The sequence below is a fragment of the Notothenia rossii genome (assembly GCF_949606895.1).
Source record: "Notothenia rossii genome assembly, chromosome: 9".
NCBI classification, from domain to species: domain Eukaryota; kingdom Metazoa; phylum Chordata; class Actinopteri; order Perciformes; family Nototheniidae; genus Notothenia; species Notothenia rossii.
The window spans coordinates 54452461-54480185 of record NC_136907.1 but is presented as its reverse complement, the minus strand read 5'-3'; the positions used below and the strand labels follow the sequence as shown (position 1 = coordinate 54480185).

Genomic DNA, 27725 nt, shown 5'->3' with positions numbered 1-27725 from the left:
ACACGACAGTTACTCCATTTATAACTAAGCTGCAAAAACATGCAAGTCAGCACTTTGTAACAAAATCTCAGGTTGAAAATAGATTGAATCATGGCTTCAAGATATGGAGAACGATCATTATGAGACATCTGTCAAGTTACTTGCTTAATGAGAATGTAAAAACCAAAATGTGTCTGCCGCTGATTCTCTACTGTACTCAATGGCTTTCCGGGTACTGCAGATTTAATCAGCATAGTTCCTAAAATGATTATACTCTTAATACAGGGGTGCCCACACTTTTTAAGCTTGGGAGCTACTTTTAAAATGACCACGCCCAAGTGATCTACCTACAGGGCCGCCCCTGCCCAATCTGTGTCGTGAGCGGGCAGGGGGGGGGGTGTTAGTGGACTAATTGCGCCGCATAAGCTTCAGATGAGGAGGTGAGGCCCCCTCATAACTGCATGAACCCGTATGGCACAATACAACTCAGACTGGCTTATCTGTTCGTCAATCAAGTGGCAAATGCGATAGTAAGGATGGATGATAGGCTCATTTTGAAAAAAAAAAAACTCTTGTTTTTTTTTCAATGCCATGCGATCTACCCACACTTCTCGTACGGTCGATCGCGATCGACGTATTGGGCACCCTTGCTCTAATAAGTTCAATAAAAGTGTATGTGTAAATATAATAAACCACATTTCATATTCAATATTCCTCTTTTCAACGCAACCGTTAACTGCAATCGTAATGCATTAGTAAAAGGCAAAGTGAAAGATATGAACCTACAGCGAAATAGCGCCTGAATTTACAGTGCATCTTGGCTTCGTGGTAAAAGATCTGGGATTGGAAGCTCACTGGTGTAGTTTATTTAAAACTTATGGTGGAGACAAACAAAACCAAAAGAGATTAAATATATTGACTTACTATAAGGTGGCCAGAAACAGTACTCCAAATGAATGATCATTTTGCCAAGTGTGTTAATAAGCTAATGTTGGCTAACAAGCTAGCTGTATCATCTTATAAAGTCATGATAGCCATTGTATCCATTACTTCAGATCACCTTAGAAAGAGGTTAGAAAGTGAAGTAAGTATTTTTAAACATAATCTGTTTAACACCAGTTTGTGATAATGAATAAATGAAAGGGACCATCAGCTGGTTACAACACAAAGGTTACAAAAATGGTGTGAATAATTTCCCAATGGAAATTCCATATAAAACCATTTTTTTTAATTAAGCACAGTAAAAAACACTTTTTCTTTAGGATACAACTGTCTAATTACGATTAGGGTCAGGGTTAGCAAACACTTATTTACTGTACACATCTAGCACTGGTCAACATTATTGTTCTTTTTAAGTGTTGTCTCTGGCCACCTGATGAATTTAAGTCCAATATTCAATATATTTTAGTTTGTTTTCTCTCCACCAAGTCGAGAAAAAAACGTACCCTAACCATATCAACTTATAAAGTAATTTGCCATTTGTCATTCTAATACAAATTGATAGAGCATGTTTAACCTACAACACATTGTATCTGTTTATACCACTTCAGTTAAGCAAGATATATGTTTCTTTGCGATTTTGGGTGAAATGTGCTTGCAGTAGGGTTTGGCTAGAAAACACTTAAAGTCTTTCCCTTTGGATACAATTTTCCACCTAGGGTTAGTGTAGTGGCCAAAATCCTATAGAACTAAAACAGCCGCTGAGGCACTAGTTAGCAGATCTTACGCAGGGCAATGATCATCCAAGTCCAGACAAGAACCTCCATTTGTGCATTTTATTCCAATAATAAAGTACAATGAGCAGGTTATATCTCTTTTCCTTAAGCCTTTCCTATGGCTTTCCTTTGTGTGGCTTGAAACACCCTGGTAAAAAACCGTTTGCCTACTAGTGCTCTGGCTCCCACCTCCACCTGTCTCCAATATATACAATTACACCAGGTGCTCTAATCACCCAGTGCCCAAAACATGCCTTCAAAATAAAAGCATAGAAACTACTTACTACTTATGACACTAACTAAGAATACATTTACAATAAACACTATAAACAGAAAGAAAATAAATGTTAAACTATTCAATAATATAAAGAGATATATAGCTCCAACAGTTAGGGTTGACACTAGGATTTCAGGTTTGATTTCTAACTATTGAACAAGAGTACCAACACTTGATTCCCTTCACTTGATTCAAACACTGAGTAAGTGCATTGAACAAATCAATGACTGGATATGTCAGAACTTTCTCTGAGCTTCAGTCTGCAATGTTCAAAACAACAGATAAAGCCAGAAATCTAGGTGTAGTCATGGACTCTGACCTGAGTTTCAACAGTCACATTAAACAGTTACTAAATCAGCCTACTATCACCTAAAGAACATATCTAGGATTAAAAGACTAATGTCACAGCAGGATTTGGAAAAACTTGTCCATGCTTTTATCTTCAGTAGACTGGACTACTGCAATGGTGTCTTCACAGGTCTCACTAAAAATATATATTAGAAAGCTTCAGCTGATTCAGAACGCTGCTGCTCGAGTCCTCACTAACACTAAGAAAGTGGATCACATCACTCCTGTTCTGAAGTCTTTACACTGGCTTCCTGTGTGTCAAAGAATAGATTTCAAAATACTGCTGCTGTTTATAAAGCACTGAATGGTTTAGGCCCAAAATACATTTCTGACCTCCTGCTAAATGATGAACCATCCAGATCTCTCAGGTCTTCAGGGACTGGTCAGCTTTCTGTCCCCAGAGTCAGAACTAAACATGGTAAAGCAGCGTACAGTTATTATGCTCCAAATATCTGGAACAAACTCCCAGAAACCTGCAGGTCCGCTGCAACTCTTACTACTTTTAAATCCAGTCTGAAGACTTTTCTTTTTGTCGCTGCTTTTAATTGAACTATTAACATCTTACACAGCACTGTAACTTTTATCCATGTATTTTTTCTTTTAATGTTTATTTTATTATCTTTTCTTTTTAATGACTGTTTTTAAATGCCATTTTCTGAATGTCTTTCATTTTTTGTAAAGCACTTTGAATTACCTTGTGTTGAAAGGTGCTATATAAATAAACTTGCCTTGCCTTAACATGATAAACCAAAGAAGCATTTTTAGTTCACCAAATGTAGTCTACAGAAATAATGGCACAAATAACGAGTCTCCCCCTCTTTCTGCTCCACCTTGCATGTATAGAGAAAGAAAAAGAAAGAGCTTGGTACCCTAAAGTCAATCATATGAGATTGCATAAGATTCTGATGCTGGTACAAAAACGATCTGGAGGAGATGGGAGGCTCTTGAGAGGATGGAACTGGCAAAGAGACAGAGGGGTTGATGGAGGGGAGTCAGAGAGAGAGAGAGTGACGGGGTTGGAGAAAGGCTTTGAGGAGTAATGGTTGCTTGGAGACAGTTGTCAAGGAGACGATGAGTCCTCAAGTCTCAAATGTCTTATATTTCTGATGATTTCCTGAACAGCCATTGTTTTGTTTGTTTTCAGTTCTCCCCCCAGCTGGTGAATGAGACAGGCACAATGGAAAGGTGAACTGTCCAAACATAGACAGGCTGGATTTCAAACAATACATCTCGCACAATGGAAAATAACACATAAAGCATTTCATCACCCTCAAACAGGTCAGCTAACCGTCAGATAATAGCATTCATTTGACAGCTGCACAGATGCCCGCTGGAAAAATTGAAAAACAGGGAAAATATGATGCAATCTCTTTTTGTGACACCCTTATCAGTCTCTCAAATCATGACAGAAACCCTCCCTCTCTGTGTCTTTCTGTCGCTGACTCATTCTGTAGGCATTTACTGAGATTTCTCAGGCAAAAGAATACTTCCATGAGCAGGGAAGCCGAAAAACCACCTACTGTGATCAGTGAAAGCCTGTCGAACTTGCTGCTCACTTTGCAACGAAGAACGTCTATTTTCAGTAAGCACTGTGCATATCTAATGTGATGCATAAGTATCTGAGGTGTGAGAGTAGGCATGTTAGTTAGCAGGTCATATTGGAAATAGTCTGTGCATTCTCACGTGGAGGCTGCAGTGATGGTGTGGTGCAGGAATTGATCCTAAACACTGGAAATTAGTCAGCATTTTACCAGCATTTGAGTCAATGTTTTTTTGAACATGTCTCGGATTAGATGTCTGAAATAAGATATGTGGATAACACAAGCTTAAGAGACTTTCATGTTTTTGTTCTACGGCATAAAATACGTCACTAGACACCCCACTCGTGATTGTCCAATGCTGTAAAGCGACCAAATAAGACTACAAAACGTCAGAATGACACACATTAGTCGCCGTTAGCTTAGCGGAGTTGAAGCGGAGCCATGCCACCGTGATGTAGGTCTTTTGTAGCTTATAGTTAGTTTTTACACTTCAATAATCACAAAGTGGTATTTATAATTGGAGATTATCTTGCTGATCAAAGTGTGTCAGTATCATTAACGTAAAATAATCATAAAATGTAACTCTGAAACTCTTTGGTCAAGGGACGACTTGCAATGCTAACTTCCGGGTTGGCCTAGAAACATACATCATGACTGCAGTCTACGGTGTACCCAAAAGGTAATTCTTCCTCTGCTTTGTCCGGAGTGACACAGATCAAACATGCACAGAGCTATAATAACCTACAACAACAAAAGGGACTGAATAAGCCAGACGGATCTTGCTTGAATATCACGCTCAGAGGCAAATGTCATTAAAATTGGCTTTGAGCAAACCAAGAATCCAAGAGTGAAAGAAAAGGGCAAGTGGTTGTTAAAGCAAGGACAAATCAACAATCATATAACAGACTGAATGCCTTGTGCAATGCTCCCTACGTCTCCAGCAATGTGGATTAATAGCAGGTCAAAAGGTAAGGGGGAAAATATGGCGAACTATAACCAGACTAGCATTGATTTTAGCTGAGCTCCCATGGAATGGATGGAATGGGAATTGTGTTGGATGTGCAATGCATCAAGTCAAACTAGGGTTGTAATTTCAGAATAACAGCAGGAACATGACCGTACATAGCTAACACACAAAACCACAAATGGTATTGTCAGATAGTTTAAGGAAAATGTAAAACGAGGATGTTAGCTTAGATTAGCATGAACACACATAAAGTGGCGGGAAACAGTTAGCCTGGCGGTCTAACTCTGATGCTCAATAATTAACATGTTATATCGGGATTCTTCAAGCTGTACCAAAAATGGCCATATTGGGGGGAAGAAAATGTCAGTGATGTGAGCACAACAAACAACATTAGAAGTGATTGAGAGAACAAGGGATTGGGGTATACTGTATGTTCCCTGGGTGCTCATTGTAAGATATTGCTGCAGTAAAAAAAAAGAAAAAATAACAAAGGAGAAGGATGTTTCAAAGCAGTTTTTAAAGGTAAAAATCCATTCAGCAACTGTGGAGATACAAAAGTCTTAAGTCAAGATAAATGTCTTGCCAGTGTAGATTTGAAGGAATATGGCAATATCATTATTTGGCTATAAATAGGGGATTTATTGATCACACATGAACCATTTCACCAAAGGTAAAAACATATTTATGAGAACAGAAGAGCTTGCTTATCGCCCCTGTTTCTAGTCTTCATGCCAAGCTAATCCGTCTTCTTGCCCCAGCTTATTTTTTACATTTGACATTTTTCACAAGATCTCAGTACACAATTTTCTAACACAATGAAAAACACTTTTGTTACTAATAAGGTTAATGGTTCTTTCTCTATGCATGTTTCACCTTACCATCAAGTTTCATGAAAGTGTATTAGTTTCTTTATAGTTTATTCAGCTAGTAAGATAACCTCCTTCGCGGAAATAATACTGTGTTACAAAAAGCAAAGTTTGTTCTGAACAAGGTGCATAGAGAAAAAGTGCATTAGCTCAGTAATTTAGGAGATTTAGGTATAAGCCAAAAATCTATGGAGCCTGTTCCGCACAACCACACATGTTGAGCCAAGTCATTTGATGTAAGACCTAGATTGGTTTGAAAACAGACTGTCAGTGTAATACGATGGAGAGTGCTGTTATCTCCTGATGAGCAGCCGCCACTAAAACCCATTTGATTAAGGCCTTTCATGCAATGCCGAAACTAAATCATACTTCATCAAACCGTGCATCACTAATACACTCTGCAATTGGCAAGAATTTGAAAGATCTGATAACACAACAATGACAAATATTGTATAGATCCCCAGGGAAATGGGTTTCGTGACGGAAAATACAAAAATGAAAATGAAAAGAAAATGTTTTTTGTGTAAGTTAAATGTACGAATCTGCAATAAAATTTGAATTAAGATATCACATAAAACCAAGAATTTAAAGCATACATTTCCAATAAAAACTAAAATAAAGAAAAATGAATACAATACATGCATAAAAAAGAAACTGGGGAATATTCTTGTTTCAGAAGTCAACAGTTTAAGAGATAAGTAAATGTTTTGCTCACAGAGAGAAATGAATGCACATTCATTCATGATCTATTCATATTTTCTTAATTATGCATTATTATATAATTACCCATTTGTGATATGATCATTAGCAACAGGAATTCATTATGTGTCTTGATGTAATTCATGTAATACATCATTATATTAGCATGGGATTTGAATCATAATTCTAAAGTGTAATAAGACAATCTTTTGCGACTAGTTTATAGTTTGTATTCTGCAGGAGGAACATTTACAAAACAAAACACGAAGAGTCAGCCTGTGGAGAGACACACTGTGATGTTGAGTTTATAAAAAGATAATCGCTTTTCCTTCCTTTGATCACTTCAAACAAACTTTCATTCAGCTAAATTATATTGAGGTGTATCTCAAAACCCAAATATGATTTAGTCATAGTTCAATACTACGTCACAAAAGTATGGAAAGATATGTTTTCCTGATATGTGGATCCTTTAAATATTCTAATTGGCTCTATGTTGTCTCGTTCTTTTTGGGTAAGAAGGCATGTAACTGTGACACCAAATAAAAACACTGTTATGATGTAATCCAATGCAATGCAAAAACCTGCATTGTAATTTGTGTAAAAATGTCCTCTTTAAGATTAAAACGTAATGAAATACTTTATATTCAGAGAGATAATTCAATGTTTCACTCTGGTGTTATTTACATCAACTACACACTCGCCTTAGTGGAGGAGTTTTCTAAGCAAAGTGGCACCATGCAGCAGTGTGGGGTTTGATGCCTTGCTCAATTACCCCTCGGCAGTGCCCATGAGGCAAGATGGCACCTCTCCAACTACCAGTAAGCACTTTGTATTTCGGTCCGATTGGGACTTTAACTGGAAACCCTTTAGTTCAAAAGCAAGTCCCTGCTAGTGCCACCCAAACACAAAACACTTCCAAACAAAATTCTAGTAATGTTAATGCTCTGCAAAGTTTGATAATCCAGAGGGAGTTTCTCTCCCACACACTCCCCCGAAACACTTCCATTGGACTCCTTTGTTTTCGTCCGTAACATGGTGACATCACTATGTAACAGTCTCTCTTCTGGCTAGTGCTCCAACACTTTGTACCTGATAGGCAAGGGGCGGAATATCTCTAAGCTGTCAACCAATCACTACAGAGCCGGCCAGCTAACCAATCAGAGCAGACTGGGCTCTATCTTTCTTTCCAAAAGAATTCTGCAATAAAAAAATTAAGGAACTTCATGTAACCTGGAGTTTCACCATTACCATACAAAATCAGACCAGTGTTTGAAATAATTAAGTCTTTAATTGTTGATTTGGGTTCAAATAATGCTGGTAGAATTGTGCCACAGGAGGTTTTCTATAAGATGGTGTATACCGCACATAAATGTAGTCGCTAGTATGGCTTCTGTATGTGTTCTGATCAACGTGTTAATAAAAGGGTTTGGTAGCCTTTGTTGTTGACAGACAACACGAGTCGTCTGGCAGCGAGGCTTTTTGGCCCTGGACCTTCTATCTACTGGGAAGCAACTCCCAGGATAAAGGCCTTCTATACTCAAATCAATATGTAATCACGGATCCCCTCTGTGACTAAGCTAATGCGCCTCCCACAGTGCTGCGAGACAAAGAGCTCACTGCTGAGGCTCAGGGCTCTTCCTAACGGCCGGAGTTTGGTTATGTTTCAGTTGAAGAAATATAAGAAAGCATTCAGCGGATCCCAAGAGTGAAGCTTCAAAGATTGTCTATTTCCAGACTCCTTTGTTTACTTCAGTAAACATTTGTTTTCTATTGGCTAGCACAATAGTACATTGTTTGTGGTTTCAGACAGAGGGTGAAAAGAGGTGCTGCAGCACAGGCAGTATGAGAAAAATAAAGCACTTGTTGATCATTGAAGCATGGACACGTTTCACAGTAGAGGCACAAAATACAAATATGAACCTGAAAATTTGCATATTATGTTATTTGGGAGGGGAAATATCAGTCTGAGGCGTTTTAGTGGGGAAGAATCTCCCTTGTGATTTCGGCCTTTGCAGACCATTTACACGGAAAAAAAACCTATATAAAACACACTACAGGAAAGAGAAAACCCCAAAAAGCACAATACGCCCCTTCAACACGAGTGCCTACATGCATATTGTACTATTTTGTTTTTTATCATCATTATAATTCATAATTACATGATGTATGTTGACTCTCTCTTTGGGTCAGTGTTTTTCTAAGTGACTTTACATTTACACATTTGAGCCAGTGCTGCTCTACTTATTAAAGAACCATTTGGCAAACATGACTGAGAGTAAACACTTCACTAGCACCCTCTAGTGGCCATGATGCTCCTGACACCAATAGTACAGATAAAAACATAAACACATTTAATCTTTAACGTATTAACTCTTTAATCCATATCAATGACAACCATTACTTTTACTCTGCTTACTTTAGCACAGTTATGTGTGTTTTTCTGTTAATATAAGTAATTAAATATTTACTTTTGTGTAGCAGCTGTGGCAGAGAAGAAGCTGTGTTGCCAACTTGTTTACTTTCTATCTAGATTAAAAGGTTATAGACCCAAGGCGTAAAAAAACAACTAAACTCCCAGTGAAAAAAAACAAACTATAAACCTTCATCGTTAAATTGAGTAGAATTACCTTACAGAATAAAATGTTTGCGTTTTAGATAAGGGTGCCCCCTTTTGTCCGGTACTAACTTTTTGGATAGATTTTGATCCTCAAGGTCTTACTAACCAAATCTGGAGTCGATCGGATTGAAACTGTAGGGGTTCTTTCAGATGTTGGGCAGGAAAAGTTGCAAATAAAACTAAATGTATCCGACTTCCTGATGTGTTAAGACTCCTTGGCTTTTTTGTGTATCTCACCATGCTTCACATGCCCACAAATGTTCAGATTTGTATGTGAAAGTAAAACGAGGGACTGCTTGTTAGCACATTTGCATGGGGTGCTATAGAACCATTTTGCTTGCACCGATTATGACACCGTCCTGACAAATGTGCAAAAAACATCCAGCATTTAAGCATGTTAAGCCCATCAAGCAGCATCGAACAATTTCAATAGGTCCTCCACTTCGACTGTCTGTGCTCGGACCATAATGATATATCCATGGTGAATTAACTCCTACAAAGCACCCTCGTTTCCTTTGCTAATGTGAGCCATGCTTTTTTTGTGGATTCAAAAATGAGCATACAAAAATGTTTTATGTAAATGTAAAATGTTTATTTTCGTATCCAACTAATTACATAAATATGTATTTGTTTTACTCAAGAATGTCACTGAAGAGCTTCCGCTTCTTGGACTCGCCGCTCTGTATTTCCTGCCAATGGCCTCTCCTGTGGATGTAGTGGGAGAGGGCAAATTTGGCCCAAACATGGCGAGCAAACTGATCTGAGCGCAGCCTGCTATCACACGACACTGGAGGAGAATCACACAAATCCCAATTAGAAAAAACACATGTGTGCAAGTAAATATGATAATAAAAAAAAACACCTCTTAAATTCAGGATGCATGCGATGATTTGTTACCTAATTCCTGAGCGATGTTGTGCCTGTGAGTGACCGAGGCGCTGTTCCAAACGGCTTCCAGCACCCGACTCCCCAACCTGGAGCAGGCCATGGGGACAAACTGGCCCTGGAGGGAAACACGATCAAATGCAGAGACAGTGAGGACTGGGTAGATAAAGTCCCTGTGTAGTTCATAATGTTCAATGTGTTCTTTACAAGATACTTTCAGGAGGAAATATTCCAGAGACTTTAAAACGTACTTTTAAGGGAAATCCCAGTTTCATTCTTGCAATATTTTTTATTATAGATTTGTTTCTTTTTATTCTATAGTGACATTTAACATTTTACTACTGCTCACAAGTCAATGCAGGTGAACACACCAATATGTTAAATGGAAATGTACAACATATTGTTTTAATAATGATTGGGATGTTCTGTATTTATAATTAATATTATTTATATATGTAGGCGATATGTTTATTTTGTTCTTTAAAAAAAAGAATATAAAAAAAAACCATTTCTTTTTCAGATTTATGGCATACAACATGGCATGTTTTTGGTTTTCCTTATACTGCCTGTAAAGGCATACCACACATATACAGAAAGTAACATATTCTGGTGTATGCTATTGGAAACATGTAAGTGGTGACAGAGATTTTCTCCTGAATTATGTTCATATTTTTTGTGAAGGAAAATATTACAATGTTCCATTCATTGGTCTTACAATTTGCAATTTTTAAATACATTTGAGATATTTATCGTCTTTCTACTTCTATGTAGGAATTCCCAATATCCTTGCACCTACAGTATGGAATGTGTGTATAACTAGAGTGGGAGAGAGAAGAGCTCTCGGGGTTGTTTCAGTGTCAGCAGCAGCAGCAGCAGCAGCAGCAATGTGTTCTGTCAGTGTCACTCTGGATGAGGCCATGAAGGGAACAGCTGGAACAGTGGCTGCACCTAGCTCTGCACCGCACACCAACACTAATGTTTAGAGCAGGGGTCGGCAACCCCTGCTGGCACGTGGCACCGTAACCAGTGGCACACTAGGAATAAGTGGAATAAGTGTGCAAAAATATTTAAATTGTATTTTCGGATCCTGAACGAGACCGCCGCCAGAGCGCGTCTCCCCGTTACCTGCAGAAGGAAGCCATGCACGCAACGCAGCCCCGCTCTCTTTATCTCCAGGTGACTTTCTGCCGCTTTCCTCCGTGGTGCAGTGGTGATCGTTTCACCGCGGAGGAAAGCACTTCACTAATTGCAGTACCCATAAGGAGCTGTACAAATGACGCAGTTTTTGCGTGGCTGTGTATTTAGTTGAAAGCCCAGTGGCGATCTGCTCATCTGTTATCGAAATAATATGCTACAAAGGGGCGGACTGTCCATCTGTGTGTTGAACTTTCCTGTCGGCTCCCAGACCGTAGTCGAGGAGGGCAGAAGCAACAAGCTTCAGGTTCAATAACCCACTTTAGAGAGAGGCGAGCTCTTCTTGGGAGGCCGTTGCATTTATTTAGCCGTTCTTCTGTTTCACAAAATAAATCACAGACCTCTGTTTTTCTGCTTTCTCGTTTCACTTCCAGAAACATACACACGTTCCCTCACTGTCGCTCTACCATCCACAAACACACATGCACAAGCCGCACCCCTCTCTCTCTCTCTGTTAAAGGGACAGCGATCTTATCTAACTCTGACTCCTAATATCATAACATGTGTGTTCTGGAGAATCACAGAATGGACGATCGTCCTTATTATGCCGTTTAAACCAATTATTTAAATGTGTTTGTTAAATTCGGCATCGTGTAAGTTGCGACACTGCGTCCCCGCAGCGAGGCTCCCCCGCCCTCCTGCTGATAGTTGACGAGCGTCAAGCTCCTCAACCACCCCCCCCCCCCCGTTGATAATTCTCGATAGTTGGCACGCTGATAAATATATATTTTTTTAAATGGCACTTCATATCAAAAAGGTTTAACGACCCCTGGTTTAGAGTAACAATTTGGCTGATGTCCAATGTAGATGTCTTTTTTTTTTCGGATCAGGGGAGCCCCCACTGCAGTCAGCATGTCGTTGTGTCCCTGGGCGAGACACTTCACTCCAAATTGCTCCTGTGGGGATCGCCCACAGTATTGCTTTGGATAAAAGCGTCTAACAAGTAACATGTAATGTAATGTCTTCCTGTTGATTTTCTTTTTTTATTTATTATTCTTTAGTGCCAGGGAAATAAATTATCTTTTTATAAAAAAGTTTGCATTTGATTTTAGTTGTCCTTTATAATCCATATTTACCTGTCATTTTTAGATTTTCATAAAATACATGTGTAATGGTATTACGTTTCTTTTCATTAAATTAAATTGTTTTTTAACGAAATACACAAAACGTAGGTATTGGGACTTTTGTCAATACATCAAAAAATAAGAACAGTTTATATCAGTGGTCCGACGTAGGAAACTGCGAATGGTAACTGCCAGCAGCTCAAAGGAAAGATTCTCATGTTGTGACAGCTTTTTTTTCTTTAATATTCCCATAATGCCCCTATAGTGGTACCTCCAGTCTCTTCAGGATCTTGCCCCTCCCCTTGTCGCTGGAGGTGGTGATGAGGGCCTGCAGGACGTGGCTGCCTGCGGGGTCCGAGGCCAGCGTCAGGAGGTCAGCGGGGGTCTGAGTGCGCAGGCTGCTCAGGAGGAGCGAGCGCTCCTTGAACTTAGCCAGCGACTGGACCAGCCGGGAGCCATGGTAACAGATGGAGGTCAGGGGGACCTGGAAGTAAACGAGAACAAAGTTTATTAAACGAAAATATGCTGCAGTTGTCAAAAGTGGTTGGTCGATGCTCCACCTTAGTGTCTGCAAAAGGTTGGAGTTCATGCCAATAAATCATGTTATAATAAAGTACAAAACCCTCAGATTTCTCTTACCAGCTTGTAATGCATTTCTTTATCACAACACCACACATATGTGTTGTATCTCCCCATAAATTACAAGTAAATATAATAATGGTAAGAATCTGCGCCTTATTTACTGGAGGAGGTTGGAGTCAAACTTGGTAGTGTGATTATTTTTGCGTTATTTTTTTAATTAATTAAAGCAATAATTATTACACTGCAAGAATCAAGTGCCAAATGATTGGATCATTAGACACTTCTGGATCGTTTACCTCTGTCTGGATGTTGCCCTCTGCTGTCTCAGAGTGGTAATACACCTCATAGGTCATCAGAGACATGAAGAGAGGGAGGCAGCTGACGTGGCGGGTGCCGGGCTCAGCGCAGTGGAAGGCCTGAGAGGCAAAACAAAAAGGGAGAAATCCATCAAAATGTTATTATGTTGATTTAAGACCCAGAGGGGCTGTTACATCTTCTTTACGATGACGCTTACACGGAGGAGGCACTGAATCATGTCTTCCTGTTTCTCTCCACTTTTTGCACAGCTCTCGGCCAGTTGGACAATCACACCCATGTGTCCCGCGGCCAAGATGGCCTCCACGCCTTGGATCAACTCATCAAACAACTTCAAGAACTACGGAGAAAGAGGAGGGGAAAATAAGAGTCGTCCTTGCAATTACGCTACTTTAATCCTGCCCCGTGTGACATGCAGACACAATGACCAACCATTGTGTGTTTGGCCGAGGCTGCGGTTAGCCTCTGGATGGGGAAGTTGGCGATAGAATGGAGGGCGAGGTCAACCAGGTGACCCTTGAGGTGGTTCTTGTAGAGGTCCCGGAGGAGGGCCTTGTGGGAAAGCTGTATGATCATCTCAACAAGGTGGCTGGAGGCCTGGTCTTTGAGAAAGACCAGAAGGGGACTAAAAGGCAAAAAGAAAACAGCAGTTACATAACGTGTCACGGTGTAGAGACTTATTCCTGGACTCAAGTGGAAATGGCCCTTCTCTGACCTCACTCCTGGAGCGGCGCTACGACTCGTCAGGTACCCCATGATGCGTTTGAGAAGCTGTTTGCAGAGTTTCGGACGTTTTCTGTGACTCACGGTCAACATGGTCTGGAACACTGCGCTGGCTACAGAGTCTGTCACACTGACTGAGAGGGAAACAGACCCAAGGGGAGAAAACACGATTTTCACACATTTCTGCCCATTTTAGAAGTGCATTCTGGCAACACAACAAAGGTCAGATTTACGTTCAGTCTTTCTCACTCAAGCACTTTGTGTGTGTGTGTGTGATAAATCTGCCATGTCAACATTAGCCTATTGCAGATAATGTTTATGCTTACAAATATATATTTAAGCTATCCATTTACATGCACAAAAACCTTTACACAGGGTTCATACACTTTTTCACCAATGATTTTCAATGACTTTTACAGGACCTCTCCATGACCTTTACCTCATTTTCCATGACCAAAAATTACTCTTTCTCAGCGGTACCACTGAAACATTTGTATTTTAACATGGTAAGCTGGAAAATAAGGTCTGCATATGAAACATGTTTTGCCTATCTAAAACAAATCAAATAGTAGGCTTACTAGCTCCTACAGGCTAAAGCCACTGTAGACTAGAGGGCTTGATTGTAAAAATCTCTCACCAGCAAAATACCTCGTCAGTTAAATGCCATTTTACGTTTCATTACTACACAGTATTTATTATCGTTATAGTATTACTATTTCGGCAATTCGATAAAATATAAATTATACTTGATGCAACTTTAGTTACATTTCCATGACTTTTCCAAAACTTTGGGAAAAATATTGTTTTCCATAACTTCTCCAGCGCCCGGAATTTGCCTTTTGAATTTCCATGACTTCTCCAGGTTTTCAATGACCGTAGGAACCCTGTATACAACACACTACAGGAAAGGTAAAACGCCAACAAGCATAATAGGGCCTCTTTAATATCTACTTGAGTCAATCTGCTGTTGGCCAGGAGAAGAAAAAACCATCTTTTTCATGTTAAAGCCTTCTTAGATACCAATCTTTTGATAAGGATCTATAACGATGTCCCCGCAGTGCATCTTTCTGTGTGGTATCAAAACACTGTATTAAATATAGATATTTTTAAAGCTATTTTACCCCTGCCGATCTCCAGTTAACACCCCAAAACAGATGCCCTTTGCTATACAGGTATTTGCTTTCTGTGATAAAGTTCACCATAATAGGAATACACTCTCACGAGGATTCAAAACTTTCATGACAAATGACTCACGATTAACGTTGTCTATCAGCGTGTCTGTGAGGTTTTTCATCTCGTACCAAAACGATGTGGGAATCTCAAAGTCTGTCATCTGGGGAACAACGTTACGGTTTTTCGCACCTGGAGAAAAACACGACAAAAAAGAAAAGGTGAACACAAGCTTAAAGCAACACGCCTCTATGTGTAGAGTTCACTAGAATATATAACACCATTTGTTTGACTCACAAAAAAAACCTTACACATACATTCTTTGTTTTGTTTTAGTACAAGTAGGGACAAACTAAGCCAATAAATAAACAAATAAAAATGAATTTAATATAAAACAGAGGAAATAAAGACATTTACAAAAAACGGCATAAACCGCAGTGTGTGTGTGTGTGTGTGTGTGTGTGTGTGTGTGTGTGTGTGTGTGTGTGTGTGTGTACCTGGACGGGTCTCAGTTCGCAGGGGTCCGAGACAGCCTGACAGCACGTGTAGTAGTGTGCGGACCACGTGGGAGCCGTGAACATGTTGGATGAACTCTGCAATGCTGGCTCTCACAACCTGACATAAAGACAGCACTTGGGCCTCCAACAACCCCCCCTCCTCCTCTTCTTCTTCTTCTTCTTCTTCTGTGGTAGCTGCCGTTTGTGAGAGCTCTAAAAGAACGAAACAAAAGAGACACAGAGCAGAGTTATTATTGAATTTGATCCGATGAAACTTTGTTTCTTTGCACTTTTTATATATAAAAAGGTTAGACGAAGTGCACCTAAAAAACAATTAATAAAAGCTGATACAAAATTGATCAAATAAAAAAGACAATACTAACCGCCCCTCCTTTCCCAGGTAGTATACAGACTTTGTTTTAACTTTAGCCATGATTACAAGGCCAGTAGCAGAAGACCTGAGAGTTCATAAGTTAGAGAACGATGGGGCTTGAGTCCTCACTAACACTAAGAAAGTGGATCGCATCACTTCAAAACGTTATACTGGCTTCCTGTCCGTCTACTACACAGTTAAACTGAGCCCGGGTCATCAGGAGACACGTGGAGCTGTGTTTCTTCATCTCAACTTGTGCCATGTTTCCTGGTGGCTACAAAGCTTTGTTCCACTACAGATCGGAAATGACAGCTCTTACTGGATATCTGTCGGACTGCACTCTCCACCACGTGGCCGCCACACTGGTCACATGACACCGCCTTTAGCTCCGATCCGGACTCTCCGCCCAGTTCGGCCAGCACCTCGGCCACCTGGTCGGGCCTGCAGAGCGGGAGCAGCCGCTGCAGGGTGAAGCTTCCTGTACGGTCCATCGCCACCACAGCAGCTTTCCCTTTCACCTCTGTGAGCACGTTCTCCACAAACATCTCTGTCGGAGAAATAAATAACACAAAGCATGAGTTTGCACAAATGATGGAGCTTTAGAAGTCGTTGTTTGACTGAAATATGAACAATTCTTCAACCGTTCGATTGGTGATCTATGTTAACTCTACATTTACTAAATTGGCCATAGCAGATTATTCAAGAGTGCACTTTGATAGTCTGTTACTTTATTTGATTATATGTTATTATAAATAATTGTTATTGACCATACTATCATGATAAATACACTTTAAATTATTTAAATGCTTTAGAAACTCAGTTTTGTATTGCAACACAGATTGGACAACGATCGCCGGAATCAGTATCGGCTGATACCGAGTTAAGCTTGTTCCAGAGGTAAATGAAATAGCTAAGTGTGTTAGGTCTAACTCTTGTGTGCTTCGCTCCGCCCACCGGTCCCTCTCAGCGGGCGGAGCTGCAGGATTTCTGCTTCACACACGTTGCATACCGCTATTTTACTGTCTTTTTCGGACACTTTAAAATACTGCCAGACCGGTGAAGACATTTTGGCGAGCTTGTTTTGCCGCACACAGAGAAAAGTGTCATGTATTTTACTTCATGTGATCGGCTCTCCCGATCGGCATTTATAGAGAGCACCGACCGATCGGCAGAGAGTGAATATCGGCCGATCGATCGGAGCATCCCTAATTATTTTGTATATCCTTTATGTGTTAAATATTGAATAACATAATCATAAAGGCGCCATGCATAAATAAAAGGTTAAATACACAAAAAACACATTTTCATTAGGCTTGGGATGGTATGAAAATGACTTTTCAGATTGAACCTGTCTAAAATAATTGTAAAGTAAAAATAAAAGGTTAATCAACATATTTATAATGCATCCCCTATATCTTTTAAATATCCTTTAGATATTAAAATATAGTAAAGTAATTATGTATTAAAGTTTTTTTTTCTCTTTTTAAAAAAAAAAGTAGCAACATTGTTCGAGTCTGTTCTTTTTTTGACACGATCATATACACATATATTAGGCACTTTTGCACAAAGAGCAAGTCACTCCAAAGTGACCTGATAACTTGCTTTGCTTTATTGCTCCATCTCCTACTTGTTTCATCTGAATATTATAATCATTCCTGTTTGAACAGTGATGTCAACTTCCACCACACACATTGGCAGGGGATTTTTCTCCCAGTCCTCTGCTTGATCAGAACTGCTGAATCATAATCTCTTACCTCTCTCCTCGCTGTCTGCAAAGCCTTCTCCGAGTCTTTCCCCGACTCGGCGGAAGTAGCCCACACTCAGGGCGTCTAGAAGCTTCCTGCCGCCGTCTCCCTGTTCTCCTTTCGCACCTCCCATCCTCTTCTTCTCTCCTCCTTCTTCATCTTCACCTGTGTGTCTCCTCTTTGTGACCCCCCCTTTCTGTGACATCCTGTCCTCTGTTTTCGCCAACATAGCTTGGACCTTACACCATGGAGGTTGCAAGGAAAATGTCTTGGTGTTCTGGCAGAAACTGGGAAGGAAAACGTTAAAGAATTATTAGGATTTGAAGGTCAACACTACAGTCTCATATTTGTAATTGTTGGTTGACTGTGTGTTTTAATAGGAAATGAAATAAACAAACAGGACACAACTTTAAATGAATATAATTGAAACTATGCTGCCAGTAAAATCTCAATTATTTAGAATTGTCATTATAGCAGCTTGTTTAAACGTATACTGCAGTCTATGGTTTAAAGAAAGGCATTGCACATCATTTTGAAATGAAAAAGAATAGAAAATAACCAAACATAAAATATAAACATCTCAAATAAGAAAATAGAACTAAACTAAAAAGTAAAATGTGTAAAAGTGGACCGTGACACTTGAAGGGCCAAATTACAGCTAATAGTCTACAATTTAAATTTTAAAAATTGTAGACTATTATTATATCCTACTTTTAAAAAGTAGGATATAATTCACATTAGGTGTGCAAGGAATGGCATATAAATGTACAGTGTGAAGAAGGTCCACAAGGAATTTGAGTAACAGATATACGCCGAATTAACTACTGTCTACCAATGATTCAGAAACGCCATAAGTCTTGCCGATACGTGCTAGCAAGTATTTTAACATATTCTTCAATAGGAGTGTGGCTCGTTAAAGACGAGGCTGTAGCTGAGAATGATACTGTGCCAACTTCCCGAGGCACACGCCAGCCCGATGTGTTGAAAACATTAAGCACACTTTGTTCAAAATGTGTATCGAAACAAACTTAGTTTATGGATGGCAAATTCATTTTAGTTTAACTCACGTGTGAAATGTGGTGACCTAAGAGTGATGTTGTGGACGCCCAGTGATGACGTAGAGCTACTTTTCTTCTTCTTCTTTTTGGAAAATGGCAAACAGCATCTAGGTGCATACCGCCACCTACTGTACAAGAGGGTGTATCAGCATCAGTGTTGTGAGGGTAACTTTAAAATTGTATCTGAAATACATTTGCTAGTTATCTGGAAAAAATTGAATCAGTAACCTGATTTTAGTATCAAAATATAATTTAACCTCATAACTTTCCGTTATTTTTGGATTACCTTGAACTCAAATGAAACGCCAATAAATGAAAGAGAAAATAAATATCAGAATAAGTTTTATTGCCAAGTAAGTTAACACATATGAGGAATATCTATTTCTTGGTGTTTTTGGTGCAAAAATAAACATACATACATCAAAAATAAAACAGTAATACATTTTATTTATAGAGCGCTTTTCTGAAAACTCAAAGACACTTTAGAGCACATGTGTCAAACTCAAGGCCCGGGGGCCAAATCATGCCCTTGGTGGATTTAATTTCGGCCCGCAGGATGCTTTCTAATTACTATTAGATCTGGCCCGCCGGTATATTGCACGCCCATCTTCACTCCATCCTGAGGGTTTCCTCAGCTCAGAGCCTGACCCCAAACATTGATGGGCTTGCACCCATGATGAGATGCCAAGTATCTGGCTTGAAGTAGCATCACAGAGCAGCACACTGAGTTTCAATGGATGTTTCCTTCTGCACTTTTTTTCTTGCGACAACAGGGCATGTTTGTTTTTTTCTTTGAGGGAAATAGTTTTTTGAAGCTGTTGTTGGCCTGTGGAAAAATGTGATCATAAGAAATGACTCCGGAAAAGCTGCAGATAGAGCCATAAGAAATGAATGCAACTGATTATTTAATGTTTAATGTTGTTTTTATAGGCAATAATTTAAACTTTGTTAGTTCCAGGTTTAATATGTGCAATAATTTAATTTCAATAGGTTTTGCAATAAACGTTGAACCAGTCCGGCCCTCGACTAGTACTGATTTTTGGCCCACTGTGTGTTTGAGTTTGATACCCCTGCTTTCGACGGTATAAATCATAAAAAATGTACCTAAATCAACATTGAAGTGACACATTAACATTAATACATACATAATTATAATACACATATATTATTCTGATGAGTATATGAGTACTTTTATTTTGAGTATATTTTATGCTAATACAGGGGTCTCCAAACTTTTTTCACCGAGGGCCACACAGAAAAATATACGAAGGGCTGGGCCACTGAGGTGAGGTGAGGTATATTGCCTCATAAATTAAGTTATAAGTCAAATGTAGGTAAATGATGCTTGATAATTGAATATGCTTTAAGAAAAACAACAGCCTATCACAGCTCTTCTTAGGTTTTCATTTATTTTGTTAGCAGGTTATTCCTTAAAACAGAAGAGTCAGATTTCTTATCACAAGAGGAAATAGGGTTTATTTCAAATGTGTTATGAAAATAAGTTATTGGGCTTTTTCTTATCAACTTAGATTTGATAGAACATTTTTTCAACTTTAACTGACTGAATTAGTTTGACAAGTGGGCTTCTTAAACCTGTTAAGCCCCAAGGTCCCCGTCGGCGGGGACCCTGTTTTTTTTTTTCAGGACACTGTGTCTCAGGGGATCTTAATATTCAAGAACCTATTAATGTGTTATACCAGATTAACGGAAATAATCTCAGCTAACTGACGATATAAACCATTTTTACCAAAACAAAATACAAGTCTCATAAGAAGCATCTAAATGACTCCTTAGAGAAAAATGCTAACGGACATTGGCACAGAACTCAAGATAAAAGTACCCTTATTACTTATCGTAGCTGCACATACAAGATCTCCGATTAAAGCTGAGGTTCCACAGATTATTTAGGTATATAGTATCATCACTGAGTGAGGGAAGCAAAGACAGACATCACAAGGGAAGCAAAGACAGACATCACAACACGTACCTTTACGTAGCTTCTAGGGAGATCGTCTCACTTTAGCTGTTAATCTGATCAAAAGACGTGTTCAATGGCATTAAAACGAGAAAAAACGCGGCTGAATCGGTTAATCAATAGGTTGTTAAAGTTCCTGGGGAATAACTGGAATTATTTATAATCCATAATTCCATTTTTATGTAAAAATCGCAGAGCAAAAGTTAGCTGCTAATGGTAGCCACCAGAGTGGCTGCTGCTTCCGGTCTTGGCTATGCGGCAGTATAATACACACACATGACCAAATAAGGACTATGTGGGAGTTCCCCTCGATTCCATTGGCTCTGACGGTTAGAAAGAGATGTCACATGTCAAAATCCAGCAGGGGGAGCCAGAGATATGAAAAAGCCACCCAAATGGCCCCAGAAATCTTTTTTTTGTTGCTAAATCTGTCTAAAAATGTCAAATATCACTTGTTTTGCATCAATCTTGATACAGGGTACTTATTATATGTTGTACTTTGGATTCCTAAAGCTTTTAGTCTACTAACCCATCATCCAAGGTTAGTTTTCACTATAAGTACAAAATATATTTTGGACGGACACTATCATTTAAAGCTTTTTACCATGTTCAATCTGAATTTTCTTTAAAATAAAAAACATCTATATTGAATCTGACTTTTCTAAATCCAACTGACAGGTTTATCATTACTTTGAGAAAAAAAGATTATTAATTTAACCCTTTTAGAAGGGAAGATATGGTCATTTGTTCTGGGAATGTCATTTTCGAGCCTGAAACCTGAAAAACAGGCTCGGGGTTTAACAGGTTTTAACACATGAATACTGGGTAATATCTGTTTTCAACTATATTTAAGAAGTACAATACAAGACAAGCACAAGTTTCATCTGTGGGTCATACTCCATTATACTTTTTGAATTTGCTGAGGGCCGATTCAAAATGGCCCGCGGACCGCATTTGGCCCTGGGCCGTAGTTTGGACACCCCTGTGCTAATACTTTTGAACTTGAATTTAGTAACATTTTGAATGCACTAACTTGTAGCTGTACAAATGTACTGAGTCCTTCTTCCATCTCTCCTGATATTATACAATACAAATGTGGCATTTCTTTTGCTGCTACCACGTAAAGTGTTAATATTCAACCCTGAATTATTAAATTACACAGAATTGGTGATTGACTCTCTGAGTTCATTTATATTTGCGTGAAATATTCCACACCAAATGAAACCCACTCTTCTGAGATCAGACACAAGCAACCTCTTGAGGGCAGCAAAGAATTAAAACTGAATATTTTATTTACTATTTTGCCCAACAATACAGTGACATATATATTGCTGTGTGTCAGGTTTGCAAACAATGGTGTCTAACGAGGACAACAGGAAGAAAGTCAACTTCACATTAAGTCAAAAAGGTGCGTGCGATGTCTGTGTGAAATGGTGATTTTCAGAATTATTCCGAATTACTGAGATTTTTGCATGATTGAGGAGAATATTGTCTTAACTTGCTGCTCATAACTGTCATGGGGGTTCCTAACAGCACTTCACCAGCACTGAAAAAACTGAAACATTGACTTTAATCAAATATATAAAGTCAACATATTTCACACAACTGTATTAGGTTAGTTAAAAGCAATACTATTAAAGGTGGGGTATGTAACTGTGGAGAAACCAGCTCGAGTGCGCTAGAATTTGAAAATACACAACCGGAAAAAATCTAATACTTTGAACTTTATATTATCGCTTTCAACTAACTTATGTGAAATTTGTTGACACAATACATATATTTTAAGTCAACATTTAATTTTTTTCAGTGAGGTAGAGAATCCCGTGGCCCATCACATCACATATCTTTTCTGATGCCTCTATGAAACTCAGACTGTCTCTGGAAACATCTGGTGTCTAATTATAACTTGCCCATGCAGTATAGTGTTTGTCAAACAGAGTTGACGTGATAAGGCAGTGATTGGATCCCTTATATGATTTAATTAAGTCTCAGCTGCTGTTGCACTATTCAAATAGTCTCCATTGGAGTTTATCTTGGTTAAGAAGGACGTACAGCTGGGTTTTGAAAGTAAAACAGTTTAAAATAATATGTGTGGTCAAAGTACATTGAGGAAATCTGTGCTATTCTCTTCCCTGTTTAACAGTGATAGTAAACAGCAACTCAGATGTAGGTTGAACTCAATGTTACAATACTATTATTATTATATTACTATTTTGTCTTCATATATTTTCTGTAGCAGATTATGCAAATTACATTTCTGGACAGAGATGAATAATTTTCACAAAACCCTATCCATTGTTCATTCTTTTTTATATTGTTTTTTGTCAATATTGTTAGTTGAAAAATTGTAATTGCCATACAATTGTAAAAATTGTTTGGATATAATCAAAATGTATATAAATTGGAGGACATTGATGTTGTTTGTAATATTGTTTTCTTTCATTATTTACAATTTCCTGCACTAAATTACCTTTTTCATATTAAAGATTGAACATGGCTAGCTACACATACGCGCTATGACATCAATCGCGGTGAATTTCAGCATGAATATGTTTGTCTATTTATTCTTTGGCTTGTGTCTGGCTCTTGCCAATTGTGTGCAGGGATAGGCATGTATTCACTGTACTTACCATTAACAACTGGAACTGTTCACTGCTGATGTTTTCAGATGAAATAGATTCCTTGGTTGATTAAACCGTCCTTCTTTTGGTAGACCGCGCCTAGGGAAATTAACATAGTGAAAACAACCACTTTCCGCTGCCAGGGTGTTGGCATTTTACAGAAACATTACTTGTGAACCTTGCATTAATTCCCTGTTCTTCATTTCTGTTTTTTATAACACAAAACTGGTTGATTTCACAAATCCGATGGGTGACGGCTTGAGCTACTGAATGCCTCATGTCTTTCTGATTTTCATCATTTCCCCTTGATTCTTCTTCATCACTCTCCAGGCAATAAAAGGAAGAGACACAAGTAGCCACATCCACCCCCACATCAAACTGAGGAAAAACCAAGTCAGTAACCAGAAGTCCCAAAAGTCTGCAAGCTGCAAAACAACCAAAGCGAAAAATATTCCCCACTTTAAAACTTTTAACATCAGAGGATGCTGTTCTGCTTCTCTGCAAAAAAAAGCACATTTGCACCATAATTCATACCTATAAATATTAAAATCGTACAGGAGTGTGAAGCAAATGACTAAACATAATTTGAACAAGCCTTTAAGAATGACCACCAAACGATGTTAGACTCATCAACACACTTGTGAGAAATGGTTATTGAAGATACACCCTTAACCCTCTGGAGTCCAAGGGTATTTTCTCGATTTTTAGATGTTTTCTTAAATCACCTTTTAAATCTATTTCTTCTAACATGGCACCCCATTTGTTAAATATCAAAATGTTCAGGACAATCTCTGGTATTGCTATATATGCAAATTACTCACCTTAGAGCACTGTGTGATGAGATAAGTAGCTCAAAAGCTTAAAATTTGACATCAGATTTTCGGAAAATCGTCGAAACTCTTGTGAAAACACACATTTACTCATGTGATCGAATTGTTTTGGTGTTTTAGATTTGGTTACCAAAGTCTTAGGATCACAAAAGTAGTGAAATATTTGAATTACACTGTATATAAATGTGTAATTCATGTCTAAAATGAAAATAAATTAATTCGAATTTTGAGTAAAACAGGTGTTTATCACTCTACTTTCTCCACAGCAGGGACTCAGATACATTAGGACTGAATAATGACTTCATATTACATACCAAGGTTCATGTGATGTGTACAAATACAAATTGAGCATTCAAACTTTTTATTCAACCAACAATTTATTATAAATATGTTTTTTCAACCAACTATTTATATGAATATAAGAAACTGGTTATGGGGGGGAAAACTCTGACTGTTGTCTGTGCTTATGCACCCAACAGCAGTTCAGAGTATACGGCCTTCTTGGAGACCCTGGAAAGAGTCCTGTATGGGGCTCCTGAAGGGGACTCTTTAATCTTGCTGGGAGACTTCAACGCACATGTGGGCAATGATGGAGACACTTGGAGGGGAGTGATTGGGAGGAACGGCCCCCCTGATCTGAACCAGAGTGGTGGTTTGTTACTGGACTTCTGTGCTAGTCATGGATTGGCCATAACAAACACCATGTTCGAACATAAGGATGCTCATAAGTGTACGTGGCACCAGAGCACCCTAGGCAGAAGGTCCATGATCGATTTCGTTATCGTATCATCGGACCTGAGGCCGTATGTTTTGGACACTCGGGTAAAGAGAGGGGCGGAGTTGTCAACTGATCACCATCTGGTGGTGAGTTGGGTCGAGTGGCGGGGGAAGCCTCTGGATAGACCTGGTAAGCCCAAACGTGTAGTTCGGGTGAACTGGGAACGTCTGGAGGAGGCCTAAGTTCAGGAGGCCTTCAACTCACACCTCCGGCGGAGCTTTTCGGGCATTCCTGTAGAGGTTGGGGACATTGAACCAGAGTGGTCGGTGTTCAAAGCCTCTATTGCCGAAGCCGCGGTGGGGAGCTGTGGTCTCAAGGTCCTAGGTGCCTCAAGTGGCGGGAACCCTCGAACCTCCTGGTGGACACCGGTAGTCAGGGAAGCCGTCCGACTGAAGAAGGAGGCCTTCAGGGATTTGCTATCCCGGGGGACTCCCGAGGCAGTTGCAAGGTACCGACAGGCCTGAAGGGCAGCAGCCTCAGCCGTGGCCGAGGCAAAGCAGCGTGTGTGGGAGAAGTTCGGAGAAGACATGGAAAAGGACTTTTGGGCGGCACCAAAGTTGTTCTGGAAAACTGTCCGACACCTTAGGAGGGGGAAGCAGGGAACCATCTAAGCTGTGTACAGTAAGGATGGGACGTTGTTGACCTCAACTGATGGAGTGTTAGGGCGTTGGAAGGAGCACTTTGAGGAACTCCTGAACCCGACAACTCCGCCCTCTATGTTAGAGGCAGAGCTGGAGTATGACGGGGGATCGACACCAATCTCCCGGGGGGAGGTCACTGAGGTCGTCAAACAACTTCACAGTGGCAAAGCCCCGGGGGTGGATGAGATCCGCCCAGAAATGCTGAAGGCTCTGGGTGTTGAGGGACTGTCATGGTCGGAAACAGTACCGAAGGAGTGGCAGACCGGAGTGGTGGTTCCCCTTTTCAAAAAGGGGGATCAGAGGGTGTGTGCCAATTACAGAGGCATCACACTACTCAGCCTCCCCGGGAAAGTTTACTCTAAGGTACTCGAAAGGAGGGTCAGGCCGATTGTCGAACCTCAGATTGAGGAGGAACAATGCGGATTTCGTCCTGGTCGTGGAACGACGGATCAGCTTTTTACTCTCGCAAGGATCCTGGAGGGGGCCTGGGAGTACGCTTATCCAGTCTACATGTGTTTTGTAGACTTGGAGAAGGCGTATGACCGGGTTCCCAGGGAGTCACTGTGGGAGGTGCTGCGGGAGTATGGGGTGAGGGGGTCTCTACTAAGGGCCATCCAATCTCTTTACTCCCAAAGCGAGAGCTGTGTCCGGGTCCTCTGCAGTAAGTCGGACCCATTTCAGGTGAGGGTTGGCCTCCGCCAGGGCTGCGCTTTGTCACCAATCCTGTTTGTAATATACATGGATCGGATTTCGAGACGTAGTCGTGGGGGAGGGGGTCTGCAGTTCGGTGGACTAAGGATTGCACCACTGCTTTTTGCAGATTATGTGGTTCTAATGGCTTCATCGGTCTGCGACCTTCAGCACTCACTGGATCGGTTCGCAACCGAGTGTGAAGCGGCTGGGATGAGGATCAGCACCTCCAAATCTGAGGCCATGGTTCTCAGCAGGAAACCGATGGACTGTCCACTCCAAGTAGGGAAGGAGTCCTTACCCCAAGTGAAGGAGTTCAAGTATCTCGGGGTCTTGTTCTCGAGTGAGGGAACAATGGAGCGTGAGATGGGTCGGAGAATCGGAGCAGCGGGAGCGGTACTGCAGTCGCTTTACCACACCGTTGTGACGAAAAGGGAGCTGAGCCAGAAGGCAAAGCTCTCTGTCTACAGGGCCATTTTCGTTCCTACCCTCACCTATGGTCATGAAGGATGGGTCATGACCGAAAGAACGAGATTGCGGGTACAAGCGGCCGAGATGGGTTTTCTGAGCAGGGTGGCTGGTGTGTCCCTTAGGGATAAGGTGAGAAGTTCGGTCATCCGGGAGGGACTCGGAGTTGAACCGCTCCTCCTTCGCGTCGAAAGGAGCCAGTTGAGGTGGTTCGGGCACCTAGTTAGGATGCCACCTGGGCGCCTCCCTAGGGAGGTGTTCCACGCACGTCCAGCTGGGAAGAGACCAAGGGGTAGACCTAGAACCAGGTGGAGGGATTATATCTCTTCGCTGGCCTGGGGGCGCCTTGGGATCCCCCAGTCAGAGCTGGTTGATGTGGCCAGGGAAAAGGAAGTTTGGGGATCTCTGCTGGAACTGCTACCTCCGCGACCCGACCACGGATAAGCGGGAGAAGATGGATGGATGGATGGATAAGAAACTGGAAAATCTCACTATTTACAATATTGAACATCAGAACTTTCAACCAACTCTTCATTATAAATGTCAAGAAAGTGTCAAGGTCTTTGTCTGTCTTCCAAAACAGTGGGTCTGGCTGCTGTGTATAGGTGGGGGTGATGGTGCATGCGGGTTGCTGTGTAGGTGGGGTGTACAAGTGCTATACGAGACCTCCACGAGACCTCCTTGCTGGCTGGGTTGAAGGTGATGGCTGTGGTGGAGCCTTTGTGCTGAGGTGTATCTTGACCCGGTGGCAGCCGCAGATGGAGGTGGAGGCAGCTGTAGTGATGCTGGTCTGCTGGTCCTTGGTGGTGATGGCTCTGGTGAAGGCCCTTGAGCCACGGTAGATCTTGACCTAGGGGCCGGCACAGATGGATGTTCTGGCTCCTGGATAAACGCCGCCTGTGGGCCACTAGGCCCAGGCAGCTGTGAAACCTCTCTGTAAAACAAATTAAAATGTAGGACAATAATTACTGCATTGAAATAAAGTTCAAGTAGAATGTTGCTCAAGCACAAATAACAATGCACACATAACAATAAAGTTTGGGAGGTTGGACAGGAGTCTCTCTCTCTCTCTCTCTCTCTCTCTCTCTCTCTCTCTCTCTCTCTCTC

General features: G+C 40.5%; 1 protein-coding gene across 1 annotated transcript; it reads right to left on the bottom strand.

The window, feature by feature from the left end:
* Positions 1-9579: 9579 nt before the first annotated feature.
* Positions 9580-18758, bottom strand: nop9 (NOP9 nucleolar protein). Its single transcript, XM_079651802.1, has 12 exons — positions 18625-18758; positions 17567-17844; positions 16132-16359; positions 15440-15652; positions 15027-15134; positions 13765-13906; positions 13482-13674; positions 13249-13389; positions 13031-13150; positions 12424-12636; positions 9907-10012; positions 9580-9796 (listed from the first exon to the last, which is right to left on the bottom strand). The coding sequence occupies exons 2-12, from the start codon at positions 17784-17786 to the stop codon at positions 9642-9644; spliced, it is 1839 nt and encodes a 612-aa protein (XP_079507928.1). The 5' UTR covers positions 17787-17844; positions 18625-18758; the 3' UTR covers positions 9580-9641.
* Between the last annotated feature and the right edge of the window lie 8967 nt (positions 18759-27725).